General features: G+C 33.1%; 2 protein-coding genes and 1 long non-coding RNA gene across 4 annotated transcripts in view; all 3 read left to right on the plus strand.

Moving 5' to 3' along the window:
• LOC124450436 overlaps positions 1-21,332 on the plus strand; it is a 153,475-nt gene that overhangs the window by 79,565 nt on the left and 52,578 nt on the right. The window lies entirely within an intron of this gene.
• Positions 616-2,974, plus strand: LOC124450488. The gene is made up of 3 exons (XR_006950003.1): positions 616-794; positions 871-974; positions 2,925-2,974. It is a non-coding gene; the product is annotated as an uncharacterized LOC124450488 (long non-coding RNA).
• Positions 17,784-20,175, plus strand: LOC124450466. The gene is made up of 2 exons (XM_047001162.1): positions 17,784-18,018; positions 20,018-20,175. The coding sequence occupies exons 1-2, from the start codon at positions 17,838-17,840 to the stop codon at positions 20,143-20,145; spliced, it is 309 nt and encodes a 102-aa protein (XP_046857118.1). The 5' UTR covers positions 17,784-17,837; the 3' UTR covers positions 20,146-20,175.

Genomic DNA, 21,332 nt, shown 5'->3' on the forward strand with positions numbered 1-21,332 from the left:
GTCGGCTTAGCTCTTTGTGTAGAATATCTATTCACAAAGATATCATTGAAAAGAAAGAGGAATCAGAGGTGTTGCATAACGAGGTGGTTGAAAATTTGTAGAAAAACCCAGGAGGCTGGCCTTTCTTTATAAATGATGAGTATAGTATGTGTTTTGATATTTGTTCGTATAATACATGGTACTTCATTGAGAAAATTAAGCATAACTTTAAAGAATAAAGCCATCCCTGTCTACTTGCCCCAATCTAAACAAGTTTAAACTAACAAGTAGAATGCTAAGAAAAATCTCTCTCTATGCACTTTAGAAGTGTCGTATACTATATTATTTTTGTGCTAATACAAATTTCTTCTGTTTATGCAGGGGCAGTGATGAGTAAATTATGTTTTAGGGGACAATTGTCTCCTGCGTAACGTTTCTCTGAGCCACCTTTAGTACCTTTTAACTAGTTGCAGTTTCAACGATTGCCACATTAAGAATGCAGCTAACAAAATGGGTTTTTATAAATTATTGTACAACAAATAATTCGCCCTCGAAATCGCAGGAAATGCTGTTTCCAAGGCTCTGGATTTCAAAATTTTCCGGGGAGCATGCCCCGGACCCCTATTGGGTCGCCTCCGGCGCGAGATGGATTGGCGGGAGTGACTATTTTTCCTAGCTACGCCACTGATGACTATCAGGCACTGAACGCAAACGAGGGAGACACAATTTATCAAGAGGTAGATACAACGCTAATGAAGGAAGAAGATAACGATTACATGTCAATGACAACAAAATAAAAGAGAAAAAAGCAATAGGTTTACGAAATGACGCATTTAAAAGTAACGATGCGGATATCATTTTACATGACACTAAGCTTTGTTTTGGTTTCAGAGTTCGTTGTATTGACTGTTTGGTCCTTGATGTGAAATCCAGCTCAACGGAAACAAAGAAAAAAGAATGATGTACTTCTTTAATATTTTCGCTCGCGTTTTAAGGTTCGTCGGCTTCTTCCAGTTGACTAAGGGTTGGTCAATGTAATATAGTGAAATTATATTTCTTTGCTTTTTTTACTTCTTACAATTATTTAGACGGTATTTTCATTTACACCTGTTGACAACTGTCTTCTTATAGTAAATATTGTGTAATATTTTACCATGAAAATTGTGCAAGTGCCATATAATTTTGAATTAAAACCGAGGCACTCTCGTGTTAAGATGCACGAATGGCATGCTGGAAAATACGGAGTATAAATTATGAAGTGTAGAACGAGTATGGAGTTGGAATGCGCAGCAGAGCCTCCTTTACTTAGTACAATTTAACACATCTCTGCGTTTTCCTCTCAGTGCAATATAAAGTTGAAAATCCTGAATCCTAGTTGATAAAAGGTGTTTGTTTCGCATGCATGGTTTTCAACTATTAAATAACATGGTTGCCTGAATTTCTTTTGTTCTAGTATGTCGAATTAATATTGTATTTAATTACTTAATTAGGATTTGCTATTCGGATTCAAAGGTAGTATTACAAATAATACAACCTTGTATCGCGTCTGTACTGGTGATATATTAGTAAAAACCTCGAACTTTGAGCATGAAATAATAACAATCATTACAAAGTATTTACATGCATATGCATATTAGGCAAGGGGGGCATGTGGCTATGAAGCCTTCCCCCATTGCCCCCCATGAATATTGAGCAGATAAGAGCAGTTGGGAATTATTTGCTGAAAAGTTGTGTAAATTATATCATATTGAAAATGAAAAAAGATCCCCCTAAAAAATGTAGGCCCGCATGCTCATGACTATTTAATTACCTCCCTCGGCCTTCGAGTACATTTAATCACTAAGCCTCACTTATAATAATTTGTGAAATATTAACTGTATATGCTGACATATATAATTTTTGTTTGTAGTTTCTAGACTTCTATGGTAAATTATATTTTTGTTTGTGTTTGTATGTAGTAAATGATTTTGCCTTACAATACTATAATCATGGCACAGCAACACCCGTGCTTAAACAGTGGCATAACTAAGGGTGTAGAGTGTCAAATGATGGGTGCCTTCGAACATTAGGGAAGTCCAGCAAAATTAACGTAAAAAGTTATTTAACTACTAAAATATGTATATGAGAGATCACTATTTTGTTACAGCTTTGCAGTTTTGTATCCTGTCAATGAAATTTAAATACTCTTTGTGTTGAGGAAAATTTGGAGATTTACTCAGCAGTTGTGTAGCCAGCAAACGAATTTATCGAAATAAAATGTATTCAAATAGCAGACTACCGACAATAAGATTATTTCTTCGGAATCAATTTTGCCTGAAAGACGAAAATGAAAAACGCTGCTAATGGCAGCTAAATAGAACATTTCAGATGTAGTAAAGAAATCGTGCATGCGTTTTTTTACGTTACGTTACAATTCAGCTATCTTACATGTCACATCTTATACGAATGATACGTGAATTTTATAGGATTATAGGAAAACGGACTTTATAAACGTAAGTGATAAAGATTAATCATTACATTCAGTATTATGGATAATGGGACTTTTTAGCCAATTGAAAAACCGAAGCGTGAAGTAGATGTTTGTTGCCGACTACTATTCACTTGTGGTGTATTGGGCCTGCTAGTTTGGTCGTTCTATGTAAATATTTTGGTGTTCGCTTACAACAACAACATCAGATTTTTAAAGAAAAAAGTGTACTAATCTTACGAAACTTGTAGATCACGACAAAACAAACAAATAGGCCGTACTTCTAACAGCACAGTCGTATATATCACGTTAATACCAACATAGTGTTTAAAATTTCATTAACTTGTTAATCGGCCTAGCATTGATTACGACATCAAACGCTACTCAAAAGCAAGAACAGCTGGTTTCAACGCTTAAAGTGTCGTTGTGAAAGCATGCAGCTGTTACCTTCGTAAACAGTATTTTCTTTGTCTTACAGGTTTATCGTGTGATGTTTCAGGAGGCAAACCTTTGGAATGTGGAAATAATGTACAACTGCAAGATCAATGTCCAAAGACATGTTGTTTCGACAAAACAGTAAATCCTCCTTGCTATTTTAATGAAAAAGGTATAAAATACTATTTCTTGCTCCTTGACTTATGTTATGTATAGTGTAAAGCTACAAGAAATTTGCTTTTGACAAGAAATTATTTTTTCTCGTCTTTACCTACGATTTTCTAACTTTTTCCTCTGTTTCACATTATAGAAATATTATTTCTGTAGACTTGGGTTTATGAATTTTCATTTGGTTCAAACAATGTGTTTCACTTTTTTATTTTCGTTTAGGAAGAGTTTTTACGTTATTTTCAATGTTCTTATTTTGTATTTTACAATTGCATTTACAAGTTAACATATCATTTCCATAAATAGAGCGTGTGAATGTTTGAATGACAACATTAGATTAAAACATGATAAATCAACACATCGTTAAAATTTCTTTTTAGGCTATGGTCCTATTAAGCACGCAAACGGACTTTGCATAAATGTACAAAGTACACAACGTCTCATTTGGTCACGTGACTGCACTTCAAGAAATGCTTTTTTCCTGTTGTCATATGACTATCCACCATATCACGTGACTACACGAAAATGTATTTTACCATCCAAGTGAGTTTATTTAATTTTTTTTAAATTTGTTTAGCAAGCAGTTTTATTGCAATGTTACTGGAAGAGTTTCTTCGGTCATGTAATACAAAATAAGAGTTCTAAGGTTATTCTTGCAACTGATCATGGCATTTGCTGTCTTTAAAACAAATTTTTAGATCTGTAACCACGACAAAGTTTGTATATTAGTATTAAAAAAGTGTCATAATTTGCAAGATGTTTTTGGCTTTGGTTGGTGTTAATGTCAAGTTTTGTTCTTCTGCACTTAGTTTGTATTAATTTTTTATATTATTTTTTGTTTTAGAAATTGAGAAAATCTGAAATCTCAAAGAATATAATTAGGCTCGCGCAAAACGCAAATTTTAAATCTTCGTTTTTTATAAAAGCGATAAAATGAAAAATGTAAAAAAAAACTTTCTTTAAAGAAACGTTTTTGTGAATCAACGTTAGTTTTCAATATGTCGCTAACTTATCAATTTACATTTACTTATTATAGCTTGAATCTTGGTGATCCTGGGGAAAACGTTGAACTTTTACTAACAGAGAGTAGATATTGCGGCGGTCAAGTAGGAAGATACCGACCATTCAAGAATGGAAATTTATACTACTTTCATATTGATACACCATACAAAATCTGTATTGGTGGTTCATCTGTAGTCAATAATGAATGGCAGCCTAATGACAATGAAAGTGTCTTTATCAATGAAAAAGTCTGTGATGTTAACAATTCGTGCAAATTCAACTATGGTAAGTTGCATCATCAAGTGGAGTCGTCAATTACGCCAGTACGCTACGAGACGTATTACAGTTTATAAATAGCTTTACACAGAGATGATTGTTGAGAACTATACATAGCTAATATTCATGAATATATGATGTTACAAATTTCAGTAGTGCGATTATATGCCAGGATGAAATTTCACCTTTTATTAGATTCAAATGAAAGAATGAAATTGGGCAATGCTTTTGCTATTGAGTATCAGAGGGTAATTTCAGCACTCGAATTTAAGCGTTATATCGTAAATATGACTCTGCTAAAGTGCGTGTTTTAAACGAGGCCTTTACTTAGATTGTTGAACTTGAGAACATATGGATTTCGCTTCATTATGTCTCGCTTGATTTGTTTAGAAATATTCTGGAAATATATTTTAACATAATCGTGATTTTTTTAGTTTGCGAAAGAAAGATTGAGAACGGAGATGATTTAAATATCCAATGTGAGGAATCGTGCTCTAACTGGGTCATTGAAATGCGTTCAGCTGAATTTGGTGTTTTGTTAAAAGAAAATGGGGGAAATAGAAAACCATATAGGATATCTTCGATGGAAAAAGACTGTGTGTCAACGTCAGCGTTGAGTGTTGCGCAAAATCAATGCAACGGAAAGAAAAAATGTTCGTTTACAGTACGGAAGGAGGATTTCTTATCAAGACCATCCAATTGCAGCGAAACATCAACACTACTTGTTTACTACACTTGCAAAACGCCTAAATCAAGTATGAAATGACATTTTTGTACCGATTGAAAATTGTTTGAAGTAATGGTGGTGGTGAGATTTAGGAAAAATAAAGGGAAATGTGTATAAAATTGTTTGGGGGCATGTTTTGTTAGATTATGTATAATTTCCTAAATATGAAAAGAAAAGGTTCGTAGTATATACGCCTCCTCGAGACGAATAAAGAAAATTTTGACAAAAGCAAACAGAAAAGACTTCGCTTACGTTTGTCACTCATATGATGACAAATTTGTCTTAAATTAACGTCGAATTAATGAACTGGATAGTCCTCATTAATTATAAATTAATTTGAAGAGGCTCCCTACAGTTAATAAGCAGGGGAGAGGTGACAATTCGCATGCGCATATTGTGCTCATGTTGAGTGGAATTTTTACATAAACGCCTGGCTGCGATGACTTTATTGAAGATTATTTCAGTTTTCCTTCGAGACATTTTATTAAAAGTTCGTGTTGATGTTTATTATAAGAAAAAATAGAACATACGCAAATACAACAAAATCTACAAATGAGTTTTCATGTAGCAGAAGTTTTCAAATACCTCAAAGAATTATTTGTAGACTTCCTTCAATATTAAACATAATGCTTCTTGAATGAATAACAATCGTCACGCAAAAAACAAAAAAGTTCACTCAACCGAAAAAAGATGCGATTAATTCCTTAAAAACTAAAGATAAAAGTGTAAAACAAATGGAGACATGGTTGCCATAACGACGCAAACAGTTATCCTATTCAAACCACTGATCTCGAAATAAGACTGGATCAAGCATCCAGCACAAAAATTGAAGACAAAAAATGACGAGCGCCGACATTACTAAGAGACCAACTTTCGAAAATAAGGAGCAAATATATTGTGGATTTATACGAGAATAATCAATAATTTTCAACATGTAACTACATGAATATAACTGCGAGATAAATCAGTTTATAGTTTTGCGTAGTTCAGAAGTACAAACTCAATAAATGATCTCATTTACGTTCATTAACTGTTCAATTTTACATTTAGTAAAGAAATCGTGCATGCGTTTTTTACGTCACGTTACAATTCAACTATCTTACATGTCAAATCTTATACGACTGGTACGTGACTTTTATAGGATTATAGGAAAGAAGAATTTATAAACGTAACTGATAAAAATTGTTAAAACATTGAGTATTATGGATAATGGGACGTTTTAGCCACTTGAAAAACCGAAGCGTGAAGTAGATGTTTGCTCGGGACTACTATTCACTTGTGGTGTATTCAGCTTGCTAGTTTGGTCGTTCTATGTAAACATTTTGGTGTTTGCTTACAACAAAAACATCAGATTTTTAAAGAAAGAACTGTACTAAGGTTACGAAACTTACAGATCACGACAAAACAAACAGTTAGGCCACACTTCTAAGAACACAGTCGTATATATTACGTTAAGACCAACATAATGTTTAAAGTTTCATTAACTTGTTAATCGGCCTTACATTGATTACGACATTAAACGCTACTCAAAGCAAGAACAGCTGGTTTCAACGCTGAAAGTTGTTGTTGTTAAACCATGCAGCTGTGACCTTTGTAAACAGTATTTTTCTTTGTCTTACAGGATTATCGTGTGATGTTTCTGGAGGCAAACCTTTGGAATGTGGAAATAATTTACAACAGCAAAGATCAATGTCCAAAAACATGTTGCTTTAACCAAACAGTAAATCCTCCTTGTTATTTTAATGAAAAAGGTATAAAATACTATTTGTTGCTCCTGGACTTATGTATAGTGTAAAGCTACAAGAAATTTGCTTTTGACAAGAAATTTTTTGCTCGTCTTTACCCACGGATTTCTAATTTTTCCTCTGTTTCACATTATAGAAATATTATTTCTGTAGACTTGGGTTTATTAATTTTCATTTGGTTGAAACAATGTGTTTCAATTTTTTGTTTTCGTTTAGGAAGAGATTCTACGTTATTTTCAATGTTCTTATTTTTGTATTTTACAATTGTATTTACAAGTTAACTTATCATTGTGATAAGTAGAGCGAATCAATGTTTGAATGACAACTTTAGATTAAAGCATGGTAAATCAACAGATCGTTGAAATTTCTTTTTAGGCTATGGTCCTATTAAGCACGCAAACGGACTTTGCATAAATGTACAAGGTACACAACGTCTCATTTGGTCACGTGACTGCACTTCAAGAAATGCTTTTTTTCTGTTATCATATGACTATCCACCATATCACGCGACTACTGGAAAATGTATTTTACCATTAGGGTGAGTTTATTTATTTTTTTGAATTTTTTTAACAAGTAGTTTTATTGCAATTTTACTGGAAGAGTTTCTTTGGTCATCTAATAATGAATACTCCAAAATTATTCCTATAAAAATGACAACTAATTGCAAGAAATGCACGAATAGTTTTCAAACACCCTTATATAGCTCGCTTTCTGGCAAATAAGTGGACGAGGCTTCGTAAATTACACAAATGATCACAAACTTCCTATGAAATATTTGGAGTTTAGACAAGGAATATTGTCTATACTGCTATAGAAGATAAGTCCTAAAAGACAAGTTCAGTTAACACGGGGTTTCAATTGGCAAAAGAGAAGTTTTCTTTTCGACTAATCACAAGTAATGACAAAGCAGACTCTGCCGCACGAATTTTGTGCAGTAAAGAATACACCCAACCTAAAGAGTGTTTCTAGAAAACTTAACAGAACTGCATTATGCTTCTAGTAATGAATCTGCGGGGTTGTGCTCATCAAGCGTTGACATTTGCTGTCTTTAAAACATATTTTTGTTGGTAGTCGCTGCGCATGCGCGGCTAACCACTATGTTACACTGAAAAAGTGTCCGTCAGTTTGACTGTCGTTATCCTCGAAGTTAGTCTGATGTACGGATGACGAAGAAGAATTCCGCTTTGCGTGTTAGTTGTTTTCACGGCAAAATATCGCATGTTGTTTTAATAAGTAGACTGTTATTGTTCCAAGCGAAATTTTCCGGTGAAGCAAGATCAAACTTTATATGTTAAATTATATAAAAATGCAATCTCGTTATTCAAGTAATTAAACTCGAAATATCTTAGTCAATTCTGGTATCTCGGTTACTTAGTTTACAGCAGTCATTTAATCTTGTACTGCGTATAATTATAATAGCAATGGATCTGAGCGCAAAATAGCTACATGTTAATGTAAGTAATACAACGAAATATTTGCTTTGAGTGAAACGTTCATTTTCCTTATTTGCAATCCACAAGTCATTTAAATTGGAAAAAATTCGTGGGAGGCATCTTCATAACATTATTAATCACAATACTAACGCAACCCAAACACTACGAAATAGTGAAACATACGCATATATGACACTGCCTTAATGTAGGCCTGTTTCAAACGTCGAACTTTACATGCACCGAAAGCATTAAAGACGAAGGAAAATGAGGTGAACTTTCTCATTATCTTTTGTTTTAAATGCATTCGGTGCATGTAAAGTTCGACGTTTGAACTAGGCTTAGTCATCAATTCATACCGAACGATTAACGAAACGTGAAATCGATTCATGGATTGGGCAAATGATTTATAACATACAAATAAACCTTCGCTGGCGATCACAAATTTTAAAAATTATATAGTCCGGGTTAAGTACTTGTTAGCATTGTTTATGTACTGCTCGGTTCACATACACAAAGCAAATAAATTTATTTTGCTTTTGAGACTAGTACGAAATACAAATATTATTTGTTTGAGATTTACATAACTTCAATTGACTATGGAAATTATGGATATAACTATGAGCAGGTAATACATTTTAAGTACGTACGATAAATTGAAAATTTGTCGTACGTACATTATTAATTGCTTTCTACCATTAAAATTGGCGCGGTATTTTCTGAATAATAGCTATCCTATATGTGTGAAACAAAAAAGTCACAATCGTGTTAAATTATCAGTTAATTTTAAGGAATAGGCGTCAGAAAACTGCTTTAAGGCCGGTTCACACGATGCAATTTGAACACATGTAGAGTGAGCCTCCCCACATTCCAATCCTTCAATCTAAAAAATTGGTTGGAAATAGAACTTCCTTTTTTTCATCCGACAAGATCAAAGGAAACCAACTAGCCAAATTACATAGATTTGAAAGCGACTTAGAAACAAGAACGAAAAATATATCGATAAATGTACTGCATGGCACAAATGGCTGTTCACACGACTATAAATATCGAAATGAATATAAATATCAACAAAATTATCGGACCGTCTGAATAAGCAACGAAAAGTTAGAAACGAGACAATCGGATCCAACAAATCACATCGTGTAAAAGGGCCTTTAAAAAGTCGTTGATGATAAAGTATTTATTGCAAAAAATGCTTTTTGGTGAAATTAAATGATAGCAAATTCATCATTAAAATTTGTAAGAAATTTTGGGGAGTTCCCTTTTCTTAATGTGAGTACAGTCACGTGACATGCAATATAAACGATGCAGAATAGATTAGAAAGTTTTTGGGTCATTCGACCATTTAGTGAGCACGTAGCACTTTTTTATACCTCGAACAAGTTTGGTGCAAATATTATTTAATACATATTTTTTGAGCTATGTTTATAAATCTACATACTTGATCGGCTACACACATGTACGCACTGCGTGCCTATTTTTAGATTTGTCATAAGTTCGAAGATGTTTTTGGCTTTAGTTGGTATCATTGTCATAGTTTTGTTCTTCTGCACTTAGTTTTGTATTAATTTTTTATGTTAATTTTTTATTCTGGAAATTGAGTAAATCTGAAATCTCAAAGAATATAATTAGGCTCGCACAAAACGCAATTTTTAAATCATCATGTTTTGTAGATAAAAGCGACAAAATCAAAAATATAAAAAAAAACTTTCTTTAAAACAACATTAGTTTTCAATATGTCGCTAACTTATCAATTTACGTTTACTTATTATAGCTTGAATCTTGGTCATCCTGGGACAAGTGTTGAACTTTTTCTAACAGAGAGTAGATATTGCGGCGGTCCAGATGGAAGATACCGATCAATCAAGAATGGAAATTTAGGCTACTTTTATACTAATACACCGTACAATCTTTGTATTGGTGGTTCATCTGTAGTCAATAATAAATGGCAGCCTAATGACAATGAAAGTGTCTTTATCAATGAAAAAGTCTGTGATGTTAACAATTCGTGCAAATTCAACTATGGTAAGTTGCATCATCAAGTTGAGTCGTCAATTACGACAGTGCGCTACGAAATATATCACAGTTTATAAATAGCTTTACACAGTGATGATTGTTGAGAACTATACATAGCTAATCTTCATGAATAACAATTGAATCTTATCTTGCATAAAATAGGCATCAACTTTGACTCAATTCTTTAGTGTAAAATTGATAAATCGAATATGATGATACAAATTTCAGGAGCGCGATTATGCCAGGTTGAAATTTATGTTTTTGCTAGATTTAATTGAAAGAATGAAATTTGGCAATGCTTTTACTATTCAGTATCAGAGAGTGATTTCAGCACTCTAATTTAAGCGTTATATCGTAAATATGATTCTGCTAAAGTGCGTGTTTTAAACGATCACTTTACTTAGATTGTTGAACTTGAGAACATGTGGATTTCGGTCCATTGTGTCTCTCAAAGAATGTTTAATTTTTAACGGTCTCTTCAATAAGGGACAGAAAACTGATGCTCGTTTTTGAAAATTGTTCGTTCATTTAAAGTGTTTAAATAATAACACGCAGTGGGGAATCCAATATACGACAAAATAAATTGTAACTTCTCAATTTTAAATTTAAATTACTTTCAGAAAAAACTACTGTTTTTAAATTTATAAAGATTATAATTTTCCCAATGAATTTGTCTTAAAGGTGTTTAGAAATGTAAATATACGCCAAAATGTGCTGCACTAATTTATTTTGAGGTACTCTAAATCCGCCACTGATAACACGTAAGTGCACAGGAAAGTAGTTTGCAAGTTACGTGGTTCGCTTGTGATTTTTTATATACATTACTTAAATTACATACTATATTTATTTCTCTTACAAGAAGAATATTAACCACTTTTCTCTCGAGCGAATGTGGCGGTGGTGTAGATTGTTTTTTTCTTGGTTTGTGTAGAAATATTCTGGAAATATATTTTACCATTATCGTGATTTTTTAGTTTACGAAAGAAAGATTGAGAACGGAGATGATTTAAATATCCAATGTGATGAATCTTGCTCTAACTGGGTCATTGAAATGCGTTCAGCTGAATTTGGTGTTTTGTTAAAAGAAAGGGGACGAAATAGAAAACCATATGGGATATCTTCTACGGAAAAAGATTGTCTGTCAACGTCAGCGCTGAGTGTTGTGCAAAATCAATGCAACGGAAAGAAAAAATGTTCGTTTACAGTACGGAAGGAGGATTTCTTATCAAGACCATCCAGTTGCAACGAAACATCAACACTACTTGTTTACTACACTTGCAAAACGCCTAAATCAGGTATAAACAGTTATAATTTGTAACATTATATTTGTTAGATTGATGGTAATGTAAAACATGCAGAAGTGTTTTGTCTTTGGGTTTTAATTTATAAGCAAGCAGATATAACGTAGTGTATAGAATCGCCTCAGGAACCTTTTTCATTAATGCATGCTTACAACTACGTTACCACACCAAACAGCAGAAAATGGCCGACCGATCGATCTAATAACCGGCATCCATCCACATAATTGATCTCTATGTTCTGACTGAGTGTACAAATAAGCAAAGAACGATATAATGATTTGTAAGAATATGAGCCGGAAACTAACCTTGTAAAGATACTTCTAATAATGGCTAAATAAATGCAGTATCCCACATCTGTTTCACAGACAGTAGTTTAAAGCAAATAAATCAAGATGTCATACAAATAAAAGCGATCGTAAACCTTAGGAATAACTCGTATTTGTGATTAATATGAGAACTTGATACACCGTGTTTGTATTTTGTCAAGTTCGATACGAATTCTTATTTTTTATTGTATTCTCTGTTCAAAGTTGACGTTAGGAAGATGTAAATTAGAATTAATATTTTATTGCAGAATTGTATTTAACTTTGCAATGAACATATTTTTTAAAAAAATGGTCTGAGTCATATTTATCTTTTTTTTTATTTGGTTGTAGATAGCAGAACGACACCAGTAACACAATTAAACACTTCATCAAAAAGTAACCCTTTACCTGTAGCACCCAGCATGAAAGCCACCCAGACAGACCACAAAACTACACTCAGAAAGATAGCGACTAAAGCAGAGCAAAAAACTACTTCGGAAAAAATAAGTGAATCTAACACCAAAGATAGCGTTTATTTAGGTAATAAAAAGACACATTTTCTTTATCATCTTTGACAGTAGTGATCCAGGAACGGTCAGAATACATTACTGAAAATATATTTCCATTACTTTAGAGTGAATCTTATTGGAAGTATTTTACTCTTAAATGTTCTTTAGATTTTTTTAACCAACAGCGTATTAAAAATAGTATTTTGAATTCAAAATGGACTTATATAATTTACCCAAGATCTTCCACTGATCTGTGTTTCGATTATGATAACTGTTCAAACAAACTCTGTGGTCTCATATCATCGCAGAATGCTCAATATAAAATTTTGTTAAGTTAAGTTAAAAATTGCATTGCATTGATTTGTTTATATATGGCAAAGGTATTGGTATCATCCGATATCACGTAGCCCTGATCCTGCAAATGGACGGTTTAAACAAAGTCGTATAACGCCAGCCGTGTAAACAACGCTAGTAACAATTCTTGCATGCTAAACAAGTGTAGATAAGTCAGGTGCTCTCGCTATGGGTTTTTTATGAAATGAAAACTATGACATTAAGGAAGAAAAACTACGTAATGTACATAAAGAAAGTACGTTACTTGTTTAAATTTATCAGCTCCGTAAACACGCTGCTCTGGACATTGATTCAATTGTTGGGAACTGTGCCTCTCGTTGAGCCAAACTTGAAATAAATTAATTTCCTTTGTTTGCAGCACCTGTAACTTGTATAGACTACGAAGGAAGATTTTACTGAAGAATACTACGAACAACCCTTTATTGTTGTGAAATCTCTTTTTTTTAAGGTATAATTGCAAGTCTTGCAGTTGGCGCTTTTCTACTTATTGTTCTGGTTGTGATCCTTTTGTTCTGGTTTGTATTTTGTAATTATTGTCATGTTCGAGATTAATCCAATGTTGTGCTCAGCTACACTTGGTGCTATAAGAGCTTGAATTTTTCTTTTTAATTGGTACATTTTCATACGTTAGATTCGTAAGACGATTTCACTTATCAATTATTTTACGTATTTTTAAAACCTTAGTATATTTGTAAAGCGGTTCGTGATTTGATTCTTTGTGTAATTTTAAGTAGCAATGCATGCATGGATGGAAATATTCATTTAACTGATTATAACTCGCAAAATTCAGCCCTTCTTTACCTTTGATAATAGCATCTATATATCGATTTATTAACTGTATCTCTTTAACTGACAAGATTTGCTCAGTTAATTCATAACTGAATAAAAGGTGTTCGGATATTTTTATCAAATACAATTTTTCTTTTTCATTGTTTTGTAACGTAGAAAATTTATGAAAATGGCCTGGTTTTTACAGCATAATACGTCGAAAGCGAAATGTTGGTAAAATGTATACGGAACCCGTTGAATATAAGAAAAGGATGAAAGAAGGAAAAAATTTAATCGTTAACATGGACGAAGATTGTGTCATACCAGTTCCTAAAGATGTTAAGACAAATCAAAACGCTGTTACAGTAAGTGTTCGTTAAGAGAAACTTCAGACACTTGTCTAAGTTATTGAATTGAAAAATATTTTTCGGTGTCTGTTAACAAAATCAGTTTTTTAGGGTTTTTTGTGATTATCTCAAGCTTTCCTTCACTATCACCACCATCATTATTTGCTTTCATCTACCTGTTCATCTTTCTCCCTAGAATCATCCTTTTCTTTTTCATCACAGCTATTATCTCTTTCTTATTTTAATTTTTCATGATTACCATCATTTCATTTTTTACAATTTAACGGTTCTTACCGTGAATTAACTTCAAAATCTCAACTTTGCATGGACAAACTCGTTCTGCTCTAGACCTCCATGTATTTTAATTCAGCCCTGTTTGTGCGCTGTCTACGCCACTGACCAATGTCATCTTTCGCTTCATTTTATTGTCACTATTAGCTAATTTATTTTTGAAGAATAAGTCTCACAGTATGTTTTGTGCGCTAGCCATTTTGGATGATCAAAAGTGGTGCATCATAGTGGTACTAGCGGCAATATTTCCACTTCTCCAACTAACTCAGGTCTATCAACGTCAAAGGGGGCTGGGTCGCAAAATTGAAAGAAATAACGAGAGTTAAGTTAAAGACTGACGTTAAAGACTGAATAATCCCTAAACTCTGTTTATGGAAGCTCGATGCCAGATACAACGACAAGCACGCAAAGTATTTTAGAACAGCCCATTCTCTAACTCGATCATTTTCTCTACATTATCAGAAAATCAATAATCAACTTCGAGCAGTGTCTGACGCGCAAGCAAGCAGTCAAGATTCAACTTACCAAGGGTTAGACTTTTCCAAAAGGAACTAGAATGATGAAAATTACCAATCATTAAATGCAAACGAAGATGATGCAACCTTTCAAGGATTAGATGCAACACAAATGAATAAAGAAGATGACTACCAGTCATTAAATGCAAATGTAGATGACGCAACATATCAAGAACTAGATGCAACACAAAGGAATAATAAAGATGATGGTTACGAATCGCCAAAAATGAAAGGAATGAGTGAAACAGAAGCGGCTTATGTAATAATGTACTAAATTAGCCTTTCAAAATTTGCACAGAGTGTTTGTTCAAATAAAGCTCGTTAACGATTATGGTACTGTCTTGAGGGACGTTCTTTCTTGAAAACAATATAATTTAGAAGCACTTTAATAACAAATAAACACAAAGTTTGATGCAAACATTTTTCTGGTTATTTGTAAGCTAGTTTTAGAATGTGTTCGCTTTCTAATTCGAGTCCCGTTTTACTTAGTGCAAAGGATAATGGCACTTTTTTGGGGTAATACAACTTTTTTGAAACAATTTGTATTAATAACACTTTAATTGCAAACAAAAAGCAAGTTGAAAAAGGCAAAAAATGTATCTAGACGTAGATTATCGACTAAAACAATTGTATTCTCCTGAATTGCAGTACAGGGATTTCCGTTAAAATTATCATTGACTTTGTAAAAATTTGCTATTCTACATGCAGACGTTTCTCCTTTTATAATCATAAACTATGAAACACAAGCTGGCTTACCCCAAACCGGTACTAATAAGAAGAAATAAAAAATACTGCTACCGGTGTATGAAATACGTGACGGAGAAAGTTAAAGAAACATTCAGTATTGTTTCATAATCTCACTCAGGGGCCTACATTAGGAGAAAGTGTGTTTGTGTGTGTGTGTGGGGATCCTCCCCAATAGGTTCTCTACTATGTCTAAACCTTTTTCCAAAAATTCACACTGAACAAAAAAGCGTTCCCGTCAAAATTGGAAAACATAGCTTGCGAAGTTTGATAGAGATATTTTGTAATACTGAACACATCGATATGAGCATTCAAAAACAAACATAGTTCAATTTACACAAGAAAAGAATAAAATAAACTCCAGTGTTGCGTCATGTTCAACAAAGTCAGACAGTATGCAATCACATTATTTTTCATTGATTCTAATAAGATCAAACAAGTATTTGCCTGACTATTATAGACCTGAAACATTGATGAATTTTTTCATGCTGATAGCTATAAAAGAGCCCACAGCTTACAAAACACCATCCTAGTGTCACTATTTTTCCCATTCATTTACCAGCGCATTTTTAATTAATTTGTTTTGGCGCTGGACTGGGCAAACGTTTCAAAGATCTTAATTGGGTTTAGCTATAATTGATGCTAAGTTGTGGTTGCCATTCAGTTACTACATCGGAATTGGCTGTAGTTTTTGTTATTACTTCTGTCATTTCAGTTAATATTACACATAATGTTATCTGGAGTTTCTGTTGTCTGAGATACAAATATCAACTACATCTACGACTGACTCAGTATTATTTAGGAACTGTCGACCAGACGTATTTTTTAAGCTTTGATAACTACTCTCAAAGAATTGCAACAGGTAGCCTATTTCAGATAGGACTCTTTTTGCACACTAAGTATTGCCCGAATGAAGCTCACATTGTTAGAAGCAATTTTTTGCCTTTAAAGATCGCAGTGTGAACTTTTTTAAAAAATACAAGCTATAAAACTACGTTGCTGTAGTTGAAATCGATGAATTAGTTTGTTTTTAAAAATAATATATATTTTTTCAAAGATGAGAAACCGTTTGCTTTCTTTTACAAACAATGTGGCCGAATGTCAGGAATCTTTCCAGAAAGCACTGGCTGAGTTCAGCATAGCAAATACCGGGTTGGAAGCAGAGCGGGCCAGGTAATTTGCAATAAATGTTTCCAAATACGATTGGAGCATTAATGGCGTATCTAGCTTTTTGCATTTGCATTTAAAAAAAAAGTGTGAAATTAAAACAGATTTTGTACAAGTTAAACATTTTTCAACGCGTTATGTCTCAAAGGAAATTGTGTTATAAGTAGTTATAAAAACATTATGGTTAGAAAACGACGAGAAATGCATTCAATATAAAGTCACTCGTGCATGTTTTTGAAAATTGCTCTTTAGTGCACACTATAAGCTACCAACCATTTTAACTTCTAATAGCATAGATCCTTGATATATAAATCTCCAAAAATTTGCTGTTTTTTTCGCTGAGCAAAGAAAGGTCTAAGTGACAAGAGGACTATAAATTAAAAGTTTTTTATAATTGATTATTTTGACAATTCGAAATAAAAATGTTTATAAACAGAGAACGTCAATAACTGCCAAGGTCTTTACGTTTCAAACACAATTCAATTTTACAGCAAATGATATTTCTTGAATAATGAATAATAAAAAATTTCTTAATACTTTTTCCATTTGTAAGCATTTTCCACCATGTCAATTTTTCAATATCTTTCGTCTCATTTCTGTTGAAATTCTTAGTCAGAAAATGATTCTTGAAAAGGAATTAAACTTCCTGGGATTAATTCCATTTAAGTTGACACATGACCTGGGCGCAGCGCATAACTGTGTCTAAATTTCGTGCTTAATAGTTATATTTTGATTAACAGCGTCTACAAAGACTTGGTATCTTGCTGTAACATTTATACCATAGGTATAACTAGTTTATTGAGTTATAGTTCCTAGTTACCCAGAATGCCCTGAGTCCGATTCATGAAGTAAATATCATTGTAAACAATTGTAAGTGTAACTGACAACGTTAAACATGTGGAGACAACTATTTTGTTAGATTGTCACGTTCATGTACGTGATTGTAGTTTACTTTGATGATTATGTTGTGGTGTAAATGATGATGAACACACCATTTACTTATTTACCATTACAACAAGAAGAGTGTTGAATAAAACTCTTTACTTTGTCATTACTTTGTAATCTAACTGCGGTCCTTCTTTTCGCAACACGTTGACAAAATATAGTGTGGTTAAGTATTTTCAGGTACGTTATACTGAAAGTGTTCCTTGATTGTAGCTCTCAAAGCGGAAATCGACAACTGACTCGCCTCTATTATGTAGATCACACGTTGTTTTAAGTGTTTACATCCTTTCCGTCTGTTGTGAGCTCATTCTTATATTTGTCTGACATAGAAATGGACAAATAAATGACACAAATAAATGAAAGTTTTGATTTGGTTTCAGAGTTCGTTGTATTGACTGGACTGTTTGGTCGTTCATGTGAAATCCAGGTCAAAATTCACGGAAATGAAGAAAAAAGAATGATGTACTTCTTTAATATTTTCGCTCGCGTCTTAATGTTCGTCGGCTTCTTACAGTTAACTACAGGTTGGTCAATGTAATATATTAAAATTATATTTCTCTGCTTTTTTACTTCTTACAATTATTTAGACGGTATTTTCATTTACACCTGTTGACAACTGTCTTCTTATAGTAAATATTGTGTAATATTTTACAATGAAAATTGTGCAAGTGCCATATAATTTTGTGATAAAACCGAGGCACTTCCGTGTTAAGATGCACGAATGGCATGCTGGAAAATGCGGAGTTTAAATTATGGAGTGTAGAACGAGTATGGAGTTGGAATGCGCAGCAGAGCCTCCTTTACTAAATACATCTCTGCGTTTTCTCTCTGTGCCACATAAAGTTGAAAATGCCAAATCCTAGTTCATTTAAGGTGTTTTTTTCACATGCATGGTTTTCAACTATAAAATAACATGGTTGCCTCAATTTCATTTGTTCTAGTATTTCGAATTAATAATGTATTTAATTACTTAATTAGAATTTGTAATTCAGATTCAAATTGGTATTACAAGTAATACAAGCTTGTATCCTGTCTCTACTGGTGATATATTACTAACAACCCCGAATTTTAAGCATGAAATGATAAAAACCATTACAAAGAATTTAAATATGTCTACTAGGCGAGGGGGGCATGTAGCTCTGCAGCCTCCCTGCCCCCCCCCCCCTTGCCCCCATGAATGTTGAGCAGATACGAGCAGTGGGGAGTATTTGCTAAAAAGTTGTGTAAATTATATCGTATTGAAAATGAAAGAACGATCCCCTAAAAAATGTAGGCCCGCATGCCCATGACTATTTACTAACCTCCCTCAGCTTTCGAGTACATTTAATCACTAACTAACCTCAATTATAATAATATGTAAAATATTAACTTTTTATGCTGACATATATAATTTTTCTTTGTAGTTTCTAGACTTTTATGGTAAATTGTATTTTTGTTTGTGTTTGTATGTAGTAAGTGTTCTTGCCATACAAATCTATAATCATGGCACAACAACACCTGCGCTTAGCCAGTGGCATAATTGAGTGGTGTAAGAGTGTCAAGTGATGGGTGCCTTTGAACATTAGGGAAGTCCAGCAAAATTAACATGAAAAGTTATTACTACTAAAATATATTTATAAGAGATCACTATTTTGTTACAGCTTTGCAGTTTTGTGTATTGTGAATGATATTTAAATGCTGTTTGTGTTGAGGAAAATTTGGAAATTTACTCAGCAGTTGTGTAGCCAGCAAAGGAATTTATCGATATGAAATATATACGAAAAACAGATTACCAACAATGAGATGATTTCTTGGGTATCAATTTTTGCCAGAAAGACAAAAATGAAAAACGCTGGTAATGGCAGCTAAATAGAATATTTCAGATGTAGTAAAGAAATCGTAGATGCGTTTTTTTACCTCACGTTACTTCAGCTATCTCAAATGTCACATTTTATACGAATGATACATGAATTTTAAAGGATTATAGGAGAAACATTCTATAAACGTAAGTGATAAGGAATGATCAAAACATTGAGTATTATGGATAATGGGACGTTTTAGCCACTTGAAAAACCGAAGCGTGAAGTAGATGTTTGTTGCGGACTACTGTTCACTTGTCGTGTATTCAGCCTGCTAGTTTAATTTTAACTTCAAATTATTTTAAGAAAAAAACTATTGGTTTTTAATTTATAGCGATTATAATTTTCCCAATGAATTTGTCTTAAAGGTGTTTAGAAATGTAAATATACGCCAAAATGTGCTGCACTAATTTATTTTGAGGTACTCTAAATCCGCCACTAATAACACGTAAGTGCATAGGAAATAGTTTGTAAGTTACGTCTATTGTTGGAAATGACTTTGTACCTTCGCTTGTGGTTTTTTATATACATTACTTAAAATTACATACTTTACTTCTTGCTCTTACATAAAGAATATTAACCATTTTTCTCTCAAGTGAATGTTGCGGTGCTGTAGAATGTTCTTTTTCTTGATTTGCTTAGAAATATTCTGGAAATATATTTTAACATTATCGTTATTTTTTAGTTTACGAAAGAAAGATTGAGAACGGAGATAATTTAAATATCCAATGTGATGAATCGTGCTCTAACTGGGTCATTGAAATGCGTTCAGCTGAATTTGGTGTTTTGTTAAAAGAAAGGGGACGAAATTGAAAACCATATGGGATATCTTCGATGGAAAAAGACTGTCTGTCAACGTCAGCGTTGAGTTTTGCGCAAAATCAGTGCAACGGAAAGAAAAAATGTTCTTTTACAATACGGAAGGAGGATTTCTTTTCAAGACCATCCAGTTGCAGAGAAACATCAACACTACTTGTTTACTGCACTTGCAAAACGTCTAAATCAAGTATGAAATAACATTTTTGTACCGATTGAAAATTGTTTGAAGTAATGGTGGTGGTGAGATTTAGGAAAAATAAAGGGAAATGTGTGTAAAATTGTTTAGGGGCATGTTTTGTTAGATTATGTACAATTTCCTATAAATTTGAAAGAAAGGTTCGTAGTATATACGCCTCCTGGAGACGAATTAAGAAAATTTTGACGAGAGCAAACAAAAAAGACTTCCCTTACGTTTGTCACTCATATGACGACAAATATGTCTTAAATTAACCTCGAATTGATGAAGTGAATAATCATCATTATTTATAAATTAATTTAAGGAGGCTCCCTACAGTTAATAAGCAGAGGACTGGTGACAATTCGCATGCGCGTCTTGTGTTCATGTTGAGTGGATTTTTTTTTTACACAAACGCCTGGCTGCGCTGACTTTATTGAAGATTTTTTCCTCTTTTCCTTCGGTGAATTTTCTTAAAAGTTCGTGTTGATGTTTATTACAACAAAAAATATAACATACGCAAAATAGAACAAAATCTACAAATAAGTTTTCATGTATCTGAAATTTTCAAATATCTCAAAAAATTATTTATAAAATTCCTATAATATTAAACATAATGCTTCTTGAATGAATAACAATTGCTTTGAACTTCCCATCGGTTAATTGAAACAACGACGTTTCTGTTTTAAAGAAGCTTCTTCTATAGCATCGAGTGAGCTACATATACTTTGTTCCCAGTTGGGGAAGGTGAAAGAACAGTGTGATTATATTTTTTTCCCCCTACATTTGGTCGGATGAGCATAAACTCTCCCTCTCGCTTTATCTTGCTTTATTTAGTTGCGAAATTAAGAAAGGTGAGGTGTTGTGCTCATCCGACCAGATCTTGTTAAAAAGTTTGCTTGTATATGGTCATATTGTAAAGTCACCGGCTGTACCTTTCAGATACATAATATGGTTGAGGGTGTAGAATAGCAAAGTGAACGAATAAGTTAAAAAGTAGTGGAAT

This window comes from Xenia sp. Carnegie-2017, unplaced genomic scaffold (assembly GCF_021976095.1).
Source record: "Xenia sp. Carnegie-2017 unplaced genomic scaffold, XeniaSp_v1 HiC_scaffold_24, whole genome shotgun sequence".
NCBI classification, from domain to species: domain Eukaryota; kingdom Metazoa; phylum Cnidaria; class Anthozoa; order Malacalcyonacea; family Xeniidae; genus Xenia; species Xenia sp. Carnegie-2017.

Bases quoted from the DNA above. Each gene is read 5' to 3' on its own strand.
- LOC124450466 (XM_047001162.1), top strand. From the start codon at position 17,838: ATGACACAAATAAATGAAAGTTTTGATTTGGTTTCAGAGTTCGTTGTA. The intron at 18,019-20,017 runs GTTGGTCAATGT...GTTATTTTTTAG, and splicing joins CTTCTTACAGTTAACTACAG to TTTACGAAAGAAAGATTGAG.